At 37.9% G+C, this 12,316-nt stretch overlaps 1 protein-coding gene and 1 non-coding gene across 2 annotated transcripts; both read right to left on the bottom strand.

The window, feature by feature from the left end:
* Nucleotides 1–6,283: 6,283 nt before the first annotated feature.
* Nucleotides 6,284–8,761, bottom strand: LOC144714034 (SKI/DACH domain protein). Its single transcript, XM_078588773.1, has 2 exons — nucleotides 7,296–8,761; nucleotides 6,284–7,003 (listed from the first exon to the last, which is right to left on the bottom strand). Exon 1 carries the CDS (start codon nucleotides 8,046–8,048, stop codon nucleotides 7,350–7,352), a length of 699 nt encoding a protein of 232 aa, XP_078444899.1. The 5' UTR covers nucleotides 8,049–8,761; the 3' UTR covers nucleotides 6,284–7,003; nucleotides 7,296–7,349.
* Nucleotides 8,762–10,809: 2,048 nt separating this feature from the next.
* TRNAY-GUA (transfer RNA tyrosine (anticodon GUA)) lies at nucleotides 10,810–10,898 on the bottom strand. The gene is given in 2 exon segments: nucleotides 10,810–10,845; nucleotides 10,862–10,898. It is a non-coding gene; the product is annotated as a tRNA-Tyr (tRNA).
* Nucleotides 10,899–12,316: the final 1,418 nt, after the last annotated feature.

The following is a 12,316-nucleotide window of genomic DNA, read 5'->3' as shown; positions in this document are numbered from 1 at the left end:
GTACGACCCTCTTCATGACATTATATATCACTATACATACATCGACTTGTAATTCATATTAACTATAAGAGGGGATTGGAAGATTCAGAGTTTTTCCATCTTAAATGTGAATTTTATTTTATTATTTTTGCATTATTTATAGCTCATTAATATAATATTTTGTTAATATGGCTTATGAATTTAACAAGATCTAAAAGCGTTGGAAATAAAAAATATAGCCAGACAAGGACGAAAATTAAATTTTGATGAATCAATGCCATATCCCTCCTCCAGGACGACTTCATGTGAAATCACATTCTGAGAAAAAAAATGGATGTCAGCTTTCCAAAAAAACACAAAACATGCGCTGTAGTGGTTCACTTTTTTCATGAATTTGGCATGTAGGAGTAAATTTGGTTGTTAGATAAAAATGGAAAGCCCAAATTTATTAAGGACATGGGGAAATGTGGCCCTGATTATTATGATCCACCCACTCTATATCATAGCCTATATAAGGTGGCCTCAGTGACATTGAATCAACCTGATTGATCAACTGAGTTTACTAATTCCTCTATCAGACTTTCTATGGCCCTGATTATTATGGTTCACCCACTTTAGGATGTTCTTGTGATTCATCTGTGATGGGGGACCATCTAGCTTCGAAGACCTAGTCTTAAGCACTTTGTTGAGCGAGCGCTGACGCATGAGATCCGGCCTTCAAAGTACTCGGCCTCGTCAACGAGCCACAGAGGTTTGACGTTATCTTTCACTTATTTTCTCCATGCTTAGTAGGCCTTGTATGTCGGCTGCATATGGGTTTGTGTTTATTTGTTCACATGTGTTTGGGCCGTTGTATGGACGTACACGTTTGCGCGTGTGTGAGCCCATGTGTGGGCATGTTAGTGGGTCTCTGTCCTATTAGGGGGCCCTAGGACCCTTTTAATTGGGCCTTCTCCCCTTTATTTCTAAGGGAAAAGGCCATATTTACCCCTATAAGAGGGGAGGGGGACACCCATAGGAAGAGGGGAGAAGAAGAATTTTGAAAAATGTGATTTCAAAGGATTTCCTTTGGTTTAGATATTTTTAAAGTTATTTTTTTGGTTTTCACAATAATAGCAAAATTCCACTACACATTTGAAGTCTTTAAAAAAACCTAGAGTCGCCGCCGCCGTCGTCGCCGTTGCCATCGCCGTCCATTTCCCCCATTACTGCCGCTCCCAGGGTTGCTCACGCTGCCGCGACAGCCTCCCGGGCTAGTTGCGGCTGCAGCCACCGACCGCAGCCACAACTGCTAGTCGCGACTGCAAACTGCCTGGTCGCCAGCCGCAGCTAACCCTGCCGCCCGCCGCACCATCGTGCCTCACCGTTGCTGCCCGTGGCACCACCGCGCTTTGCCGCCGTGCTGCCACACCGCCGTGCTTTACTACTGCCATGCCTCTTGCCACCACCCCCTACCACCGTTGCCACGCCACCGCATAGCTGCTACTGTTCTGCCGTGCTGCCATGCCCTGCCTGCGCCGCATCGCCACACCCTGCCATCACCATGCCGCTGCGCCACCATCGTGCCGTGCCGCTACCGTTCCATCGTGTCACTATGCTTCGCTGCTCCCACATCCTGCTGCTGTTACCCCTCGCTGCTACCGCGCCCTGCTGTGCTAGCTTCTTTGCCCAATATTGCGCTCATCACTGCATTCGCCATCACTCCCGTCGTCGCGCCTACTTGAGCCCTAGTGTAACACGAGCCATTCTATCCCGATGACCTTCATGTTACATCAATCTGGCCCACTTTTATGGCCATCATATCCTGTTTGCAGGACGCGGAAAATATTCAGAATCAATCATCAAGGGAGAAATAGAGGAAGCATCTTGAATGAGAAAAAAATGATCGTTCATCCGACAAGACTTCAAAGGTTCATATCTTCAATGTTTTTAAGTCCATGGATGAGTGTGGTCCTCTCCCCATGCACTAAGAATTCCTCACATCATATGAATAACAAAGGGCTCTAGAGCTATTTTGTGATTATGATCTGCCAACTTGCTCACGCCACCTGTGACTCCAGACTTGCAAAGCTAATCTGATCGTCTAGCCCTCAGATTAACTTGCCCAAAATAATGGGCCCATATTCATAATAAAGTCATAAGCATCCTTTAAATAGAAGTGATACAACAATATCTTCCTTTATTCAAGCTAAACGCAAAAAAAATTGAAAAATCATAAAAATAATTTAAATCATGATAATTCCTGTAAAATTAGCATATTAGTTGACTCAGTTTCAAAGATAACCTTGTATAATTTACCATATGCAATATAATATAACATAGGAACTATAAAATTATTCGTTAATGATATAAATACATAAAAATGATAACTTGTAGTGTTTCAATTAATCTAATGCATAAAAATTACATTACATAAAAATGCATGACATATATTGGAGACCACACTTTAACCCATTTTTTGATAATTTCATATGAATTCAGATGAATATATTGATATAATATTTTATGAGGATTTATTCTTGGATTTCATAAGGAGATGTTGAGAGTATAACTTCGAAGCCATGATTAATTATCAAATCTGACACTATGGTAGTGGTATGTTTGGAGTAGATGAGTTATGAGAATATTATCTTTCCTATAAAGAACATGAAAAATAAATAGAATGATGACTGATAGGATAGAATTGGGTTAAAAAATGTCGTTCAAGGCTCTGACTTATCCATTAAATATTATAATAATTTCCTAACTAGGCACAACAGAAGGGTCAAATCGATTGATACGAGGAATCTAACAAGGAAATTGGTAGTTAAAACCGTATTTTACACACACACACACACACACACACATATATATATATATATATATATATGTAATTTTAACCTAAATACAAATGAGCATAAGAAAACTAACTTCATATAAATTAAAATGTTATAAAATATTTTTTTGCGTTTTATCATAATTCATCTATTTCTTTTTCGGATTTTCATTGAGTAGAAATTGAATTAAAACTAACTAAAATAACCTTCACTAATGCTATGGAGACTCTACGAAGTGTTTGGTGGTGATAGAGAGCCAGCATGTGTTGATCAATCTGAAATCACAGATTGAACAGTCTAAAACTGGTTCACCCAGTGGAAGGGTTATTGAATCCTCCTTGAATAGGCAGAGTCACCTCTTTGACAAAATCCTAATTATTATATTGATATTATTGTTTTTAATTTTTCTTTGAACTATAATGATTCTATATTTATCTTCTCAATCCTAAAATGAACAAATATAGAATGATATTTTCATTTTATGGTTTTTGGTATTTTATGGAAGTTTTGGTGAATATAATAATTTTATAATTCATAATATATATTTAGGAATACCTGAGATTAGAGATTAGAAATTCCTCAGATTAGAAATTAGAAATTCCTGAGATTATATTTCAATAGATAAAACTGAAAAATCAGAATATGGCTTTGAAAGATTTTTAGGAATTAAAATTCATTTTCTGTAATTACCTAAGGGGCTTTAAGAATTTGTCTTGGTTTCCAAAAAAATTGCTACAAGTTGGCAATCTGGCATTTGGATCAATGGGAGAGAGAAAATCAATGACTAAGAATCATCCAACTTCAAATTAGGATATCTAAAAATTGTAATGAAGTTCAAGCTTAAAGTTTGAGTGCAGCTTTGTCTCCCACTCCTGTATTCATGCAAATACTCTCTTCTATAAATAGATCCCTATATCCATTTAAAAATATACTCTGGAATTGTCCCAATATTAATTTTTGTTGGTTCTCGTCATTGATCAGAGTTAGAAGATGTAAGAAAAGGATAATCATGTGTCACAAATTACCTTGATCCTGGCAATATAAACAGATCTAAAATGAATTTCCATGTAATTTATTTGTCATCTTATTTTCAATATTTATCAATTCTTACCTATCTACCCTTGATAATCCATCCACATCTATCAATACACGTCCACCCATCCACATATCCATCTCTTCCATACACATCATCCATCAATATTTAATTTACCCATCACTGGCATTCACCTTACTTGCTTCATTGCATTCTTATAAACATTATTATACATTAATTAGCACATCCTTATTATCCTTCTCATCTCACAGTTCTCTTAATTTTTTAAATATATCCTCTCATCCCCTATTATAATTTAAATCCTTATATCTTTGCCTTGTGAAGGTGAAAATTTCTTACCACTAGATAACCATATCTTTTATGAGTCAAAGTTTTAAAAATATTTATTGATTAACTCAAATACTAATGAAAATCATTACCCCAAATTTGATCTCATCACTCGCGAGTCGAATGACGCCGTTGAGTCAGCTAAGTTGGACCAGTCAACCTGGTTGCATGTAGACTAAGTGAAAATTGCAAGCATTAACAGTCAAGGCTGGCAGTGATGTTAAATGTAGCATTTGAGACATAGATTTTGCTACAAGTGTAATGTTTAGATGCAACTGGTGGCATTATAAAGCTTTGGATAGAATATATGCATTGAAATAATAATCTTGAAAAAGGATTATGAATCAGGATGAAAACATAGATTGTGATTGCAGAAGCCTCGTTGTCCATGAGTTGAACTACATCTTGATGCTATTCTCCTCAACTCTTTCTGACCCTCTTTGAGAAAATCTATTCCCCACTATTGGTACTCTAGAATGGAACCCCAGAGTCTTATGGAGCCAAATGATTCTTATCTGACACTACTTAAGAGAAAAAAATCTAAGGATAAAAACTGCAGATGAGGTACATGAGTTTAAATAGAAGAGCTGAAATGTTTGTAGCCGATGGATTTGATCAGTTTAAATTGGAGGGGTAAATGTTATCGTTAAAAAGCACTAGATCCACATCCCTCGACGGTCCAGATCGAAAAATAAACTTCCAGATCCACAATTTTCACAGATCCAAAATATACGTCTCCATTTGATGGTTTCTAAACATGCTTGTTTTAGGCCTTAAATCCTCACTTTTTATGTATCAAGACCATTTTCTATTCTATGTCATGGTTTAGGCTTCCTCCATGAACCCAAGTTTTAGCTTGAGCCTCTTTTGTTTCCCATTTGACTTCGTAAATTATCCTTAAAACTCACATTAGTCATTGCATCCAAAAATACTTAAGAAAATATGAGAATATAACCACTTATATTACAATAAACTCAAGTGGGGTTAATCTAAAAACATCCATAAATATAAAAAATAATGCATATTAAGAATTAAATGGTTAGCCAACTTAATTTCATTTTTTATCATAAATAACAAAAAATTAGTTTTTCTTAGTATAGCTTTTAAGAATAAATAAGGAAAAATCACATTAATACTAGCATCTATTTGATTATATCAGAGATCCAGATACTTGGAATCATAAATTATCACTTTAAATCTACAATATTTCCACGCTTTACTTCAATAAGAGATGAACTTATAAATGATGATATATGCTCTTTAATGCAGGAAAAATGATTTTGAATCCATTTATGAATGGGTGTTATTACTATCTACTTTTTTCTTCTATTTCATTACTATACTTTTTAGACTGTTACATTGTAATGATAAAATAAAACCAAGACATTTAACTCAAGGGCCAATTTACAGGATGTATGTGAGATTTAGCATGTAATAGTTTGACCAATAAGAAGGTCTGAAAGTCAATTATTTTTTCTCTGCATTACTTCCATAAACCTTGGTTTAAGCCTTTTTCTCTGCACTCCATGGCTTAAGCTTGAGCTGTTATTTGAGAACGAAGAGACATGTATACAAACAGAAAAAGATATAGGCTGAAAGAAAACAACAAAAAACATTATGGCAGTTCCGTCCCTAAAAGTATTTTTCCACGATTCTCCTTAATCAGAATGGGAATGCATCTGCCTCATCTTTATTCATAAGCCTACTCTTACTTTTTGGAAAGATTGATATGAAAATTGAAAAATCAAAAGAAAGATACGTATGCCTGACTAATGATATAATAAAAATTGAAGGGATATATAGCTTCATAGATACCAGGACAAGACATTAAAGTGTGTATACACGAATTAAAGTGCGTATAGACTGTATCAATACAATAATGTATACTTACATGCATCAATTTTTAGATATGTAGATATATTTTCAAATAAATTTTCAGATAGATATTTTGATAGATCAATTGTCATATAGGTCTGTAAATTGAAAGATCGGTAGATCTGAATATATTAGATGGTCGGTTGGAACTCTAGTAGTAGATAGATTAAAATATGAAATAAATAGATGGATTTCTGGATTGATAGTTCAATATGTGCATACGACAGAGGGGAAGAGTGAGAAAAGTGAAAACAATACAAATGTTGACATCTGCAACTAAGAATGATTCATAAGTGATTGTCCCTCTCCATGGGATTTGAAGGAACCCGAGCCTCCTTGATGGGTGCAAGCTCTCTTTGGCTTTCCTAGAATTTTAGAGACAGAGAAAGAGAGATAGGGATAGAGGGGTGAGAGATACAGGGAGAAGAGAGAGAGAGAAAAGTGAAAACTGATGCAAGAGGACTCTGACAAACATTAGATATGACAAGCAAAAGGCAGCCTAGGGATGGATAAATAAAGCAAAAATTATGGGAAAAATGTGCAAAAAATGTGCACGACTGGTCCACACCCCCTTTCGAGGGGGCGTTCGATGTCAAACTAAAGCTAACTTAGTGATGGATAAATCTATCCACAAATCCACATGATATATGAAAAACTTAAAATCTGGAGAAAATAATGATGTGAGGCCCCGTTCCACAGTCGAAGGCCAGATAACTATTTTCAACCACCACAGGAAATGGAGGATACAAATTTAAAATCCCAAAAGGATAACCACAGGAAATAAGGAACCTAATCCACTAACATATTCAACTAAATCTGACGGCTATGACCCAACCGGTGGCATGCATGGATGGTAGTCAGATGTCTATAGAGTATCCAAGATAGGAGAGCGCACTGAAGAAATCGTCCCTTGTCAACATTATTGGCTGCCGCACTAGTGGCACAGAGGAATCTGTATGTCAAATCACGAAAAGAAAATTCAATCTCACAACTCACGAAATAATCCACTACAGCTCTGACCTAATTAGAGGACCCTGGAGAAGATAGAAAAGAACTCCAAATTTAACATTTTCAAGAAACTTAAGAAATGGAAATCCAATAAATAAATGAAGTTAGTATCCCGGAATGCTGTGACGATCGTCTCTTCGGAATGCGGTGCCTGAGGTGTCTGCTCTACCATAGATACACGCAGCATACATACATAAAATAATGGATTAACACATACACGGGTAAATAAGACCGACCTAAGCAGACAATCGCTGAATTCACTATCAAGTGACCAAGAATACGATGAACCATTAGCTGCCATGAACGCATCGGAACTCCGTTGTCTCGTACACTGGCAGCCCGTCTTCGCTTAATCCAATCGCCCACAAATCCTTGATTTCGAAGAGATCGGAGCTGCAATAACTGTCAACGCTCTCACCGTCATCTTCTTCCTGCCGTCGTATTGTACCGTTATCACCGTCCCTCATTCTCTCCTCATAAGCATCGACATGTTTATTCACTCCCTGAAAAGAATTCCTCTCCTTCTGAAGTTTCTCGTCAGTTGACCACGCCGATCTCTTCGTCGTTGCCTCGCCGAAGCAGCAGAAATACTCTTCTCTTCCTTTGTCTACGGAGGCGACCTTGACGGGATTTTTAGGCTTAACCGCAGCGGAGAATAGAGAGTTAAGGAAGCTCCCAAGACGTCTGGGGCGGGAGGGAGGAGCCTCCGTCTTCTTCCTTTCCTCACAGACTGCGGAGATCTTCTCCTTCTTCTCTCTTGTCTTACGTGGGTCCGACCATGTTCGAATGCTAAGCCGGGGAGGAGTTTGTAGGTCTTCTCGCGGCTTCTTCTCTCTGGACGGAGTACGCGGGGCGCAACGGAGATGTGGCCTTGGCGTTTGTCCTTCCATGGACGGCTCGATGGCATTGAGGAGAGTGCACGGGACGGAGGAAAGAGCCGGGGATTTATGGGCTTCTCTTCGGGGAGGCTTTTCTCGCTTGCTCGCCATGGCGTTGAGGGCAGAAAAGAACCAGAGAAGAGAGGGGACTCAGTATTGCGAGAGTGAGACTGAGAGGGATCTCCTCTTTCTTTCTCTTCGTAGGCTCGGTAGAGAACGAGAGAGAGAGGGAGAGTTTGGTCCGAAGGATGGGAATGTTGGGAATTACTCCCACCCAGCAACTAAAAGAGCAGCGACTCGACCCCGTCACATGAAGGACGGCAAGCACAACAGGGAGAGAAGAACAGAAAATTTACTTATACTGCATTCATCGAGGATCATTAAAGGTTTATATAGAGGGTGAAGGGAGACAAGCAGCCAAAAGAAACAGGCGAAACGGAAAAAACTTAAAATCAAGATACTGAAACTAAAACCACGCCCACGCAGCTCTACCCTAAGCTGCCAATAACGAAGGCTCTTGCCCATTGTGAAATCTTAAGTCGGTGTTAGATAGAGAAATGAGAAAGGAACCGAGCCCAATTGGTAAGATGGCTATTGGTCGACCTGTAGAGGTGTACTTGTCTTCCGCCATTGCTATCCATGTAAAAGAAGAGATATGAAGAGACAGCTACTCAAGCTCCAATTCCTCTACAATGTACAATCTTAATGGAATGCGAGGAGAGAAAAAAAAACTTATCAGACAGCTGGGACTTGAGATGCCGCTAGGGCACGTTGTCTGCACGGAGAAACCCCATTGATTGCGAGGAAAGGACAACACATCCTCGGTGAACTACGCAAGTGGATCAGAAGAAACAAGTTCTTAGTTTAGTGGGACAATAAGACAGGGAGGAGAGAGGAGAACATAGCCTTATAATGCTGCAGAAGAATATCAATGAGAGAGAAGCGATAAGGAATCTATTTTTTTTGCGCTATAGAAGGAGTCGAATGGGGATATAGAGCGAGAGATAAGAGGGGATCTAAGATTAATGGCTTATTTGAAACATATAATAAAGTGGGGAGAAAGGTCAAGTGAAAGAAAGGCTATCTTTCATCAAAGTTTCTTGATAAAGCATGATCGATGGCTGATGATTAGGTTATACAGGAGCTAACTTGGGTTTTCATTGAATATCGTCTATGTGATGTTGAAATTATTCTCGCATGATTTTATGAGTTATTTTAATATTTTACAGAGTGATTCTCAGACGAAAAAGTTAGTTCATATTTGATACAATCCTATACCCCTGGGAGTATCCTCGGCATGTTATCCCATTAGGAGCACTCTATTTATTTGAATTTTAGTATATATTGCTTTCTTTCTCTATAAATATGTGTAGTCTTCTCTTTAGGAGGGCAGTCACGAATTAAGGTAAGAATGACCTCTTGGCTCACTATCATCAACCCTCACCGTGTCTTCAGGATATGAAATATGAAAAAATAGATTTAGTAATCATTCCCATTAATACAATCATCAACCATCACCGCATATTCAGGAGGCTCGTCTCTAGTCGATCCCTGCCTCCTCTGTTCAACCCCTCTGATCATTCCCATTATACTCTCAGACCCTGAGAAATCTACTACCCATCTCCTCTATTCCCCTCCCGATATGAACATACATCAAAATTCCTATCAATATTTCATGAGTATCTAAATAGGAGGATATTGATATTTGAGCTGAGAAAGAAAATCCAGTCTCCATTAGGCAAACCAAGGTAACAGAGGATTTGACTGGTAGGAATATTACAGGTGGGACTAACTTTAATAATCATGGGGTGGGAATTTTCTGATGCGAGTGATAGGCTTCTCATCCCTAGTAGTAGGTGGGACCTGAGCTCGCCGCAGCGCGTTGTTTCCATGCAGATGGCCCGTAGAGAGTTCGATACCTCCGGTTAGGTTGCCAGCCTTCCATTGATTCTGCAGAAGGGATAACGTCTCCCTGCTTGGGAATATCCTGGCTCGGAATAAAACAGGGTGCTAGTTCAGCGCGAGCAAGGTTGAGAGGGAGACGTATCCTTCTGATGCCACCGAAGAAGTGACAAGGAATCTCAGATGTACAAAGGGAGATAGCGATAGAGATAGAGATAGGGATATATAAAAAAAATAGGTAAATAGATACCGAAGAAGAGAAAGAGAGAGGGAGAGATAGATGTATCGAGAAAGAGAGATAGGGAGGAGAGAGATGTATCGAGAAAGAGAGAGAGAGAGAGACGGAGAGAGATGCATCGAGAAAGAGAGAGAGAGAGAGACGGAGAGAGATATATCGAGAAAGAGAGAGAGACGGAGAGAGAGATAAATCGAGAAAGAGAGGGAGAGATATATTTATCGAGAGAGAGAGATATCGAGAAACAGAGATAGACGGAGTGAGAGACAAATCGAGAGAGAGATATCGAGAAAGAGAGAGAGATATCGAAAGAGAGAGAGATATATATATAGAGAAAGAGAGAGAGATATCGAAAGAGAGAGAGATATATATATAGAGAAAGAGAGAGAGATATCGAAAGAGAGAGAGAGATATATATAGAGAAAGAGAGAGAGATATCGAAAGAGAGAGAGAGATATATATAGAGAAAGAGAGAGAGATATCGAAAGAGAGAGAGAGATATATATAGAGAAAGAGAGAGAGATATCGAAAGAGAGAAAGAGATATATCGAGAAAGAGAGAGAGATACCGAAAGATATATATATATATATATATATATATATATATATAGAGAGAGAGAGAGAGAGAGAGAGAGAGAGAGAGAGAGAGAGAGAGAGAGAGAGAGAGAGAGAGAGAGAGGTCTTTCAGGGGCAAGCATCGACAGAAAAAAATTATATTGGGAAAGGTAAAAGATTTTCCGACCTGCCGGAATCGAACCAGCGACCTAAGGATTATCTGGGTGAACCAACTACAGTCCTCCGCTCTACCAACTGAGCTAAGGTCGGACATGCGTTTTCCGTATGATAGTTAATATTAAACTATAAAAACGTTTCAACTGCTTCTCATATGCCTAATTCTCAAGCATATTGTTCAATGTCTGACCAATAAGTACTGTTTCACTGATCTTGTCTTTGGAAAATGTTGAAAATCTTAATTCAAAATTAGGAATGAGTGGTGCTTGTCATTAGAACATAGTTTCATTGGGGAATATGTCTTTGTGCCTTTGATCAGTGGCTTATTGGCAAATTTTAAATGAAAAGGGTTGTCCTTGTTGGTCGTTGACCCATGGGTCTATCCAACATTAACATGTTTAAAAAATTTAGATCCATATGTGTGATCTGGGCATACAATCAATAGAAAATATCTCTTATTGAGATACACACTCCAAATTAGACAGCGTGCTTACCCCTGTTATCAATGTAGAAATGTACATATGGACCCAAGAACATTGCAAATCTGGTAAGTGATAATCATAAATATCATGATATTTTAGTACTAATTTCATGTATTTTATGTCATTTTTAAATTTAAATTATTATACATGCAAGCATTTAAACATAAGATATTTTATTCCACTTTTAGCATGATTTCATGGTTTTTCTTCTTTTAAATTATATTAACATAAATTTATGACATTAAATTTCTGAATAAAATAAGTTGACAGGTAAACTAATATTTATTCATGTTTATTCAAATATTTTTAAAATAATACTCATTTTTTTAGATGTTTCTGGCACTTTTTTGAATGTTCTGACGTTAAATTCAAAAATATAAAATAATTTTATGAGTCAAGAAATATAACTTTGGCTTTATTTAATTTTTCTAATGAATTTTTTTACTTGTACACATCCTAGAATTTTGTGTCATGATGGCAATTGGCCACAAGGATTGGAGAAAAGATAAAAGCAGATGGCTCACATTATTCCCGATTGAAGCGATCTGACTATATATAAGGAGTTTCGGTCTGAAATTTTAAGAGCATTGTATCTTACCTCCTCTATTGATCTAGCATCTTGGATCTACATATAGAACGCCCTATTCTCGTAAAAATGCACCTTTGCTCATTCAAACTCTCATTTGGTTCCTTTCTTTTAGTCCAAGGGACAAAGATTACAGGACTTGCATTCAAATGAAGACAAGCAAAGAAAAAACATCACTCAGCTTGTTGGTCAGGTGATGATGAGGTTAGTGTGATCTTTGTCTTTTTTCCAACTCACGTCTTTGTACTTTTTCTATGTTAGCATCGTCAATACCTTAGGTTTCCACCATCATGCATGCCACCTTCAAATTTTCCACTCACCAATTGTGCCCGTTCAATTGCTCGTTGAAATGTGTCCTCCATCACCTTCATCACAATCATTGCCATTATTTATTTCATCCGCTCTAGTTAACTGCCCAAGCACTGGAAAAGTGTTTTTCAAAT

Source organism: Wolffia australiana, chromosome 16, assembly GCF_029677425.1.
Source record: "Wolffia australiana isolate 7733 chromosome 16, ASM2967742v1".
NCBI lineage: Eukaryota > Viridiplantae > Streptophyta > Magnoliopsida > Alismatales > Araceae > Wolffia > Wolffia australiana.
The sequence above is the reverse complement of the archived record's forward strand: the minus strand, read 5'-3'. Positions and strand labels throughout refer to the sequence as shown.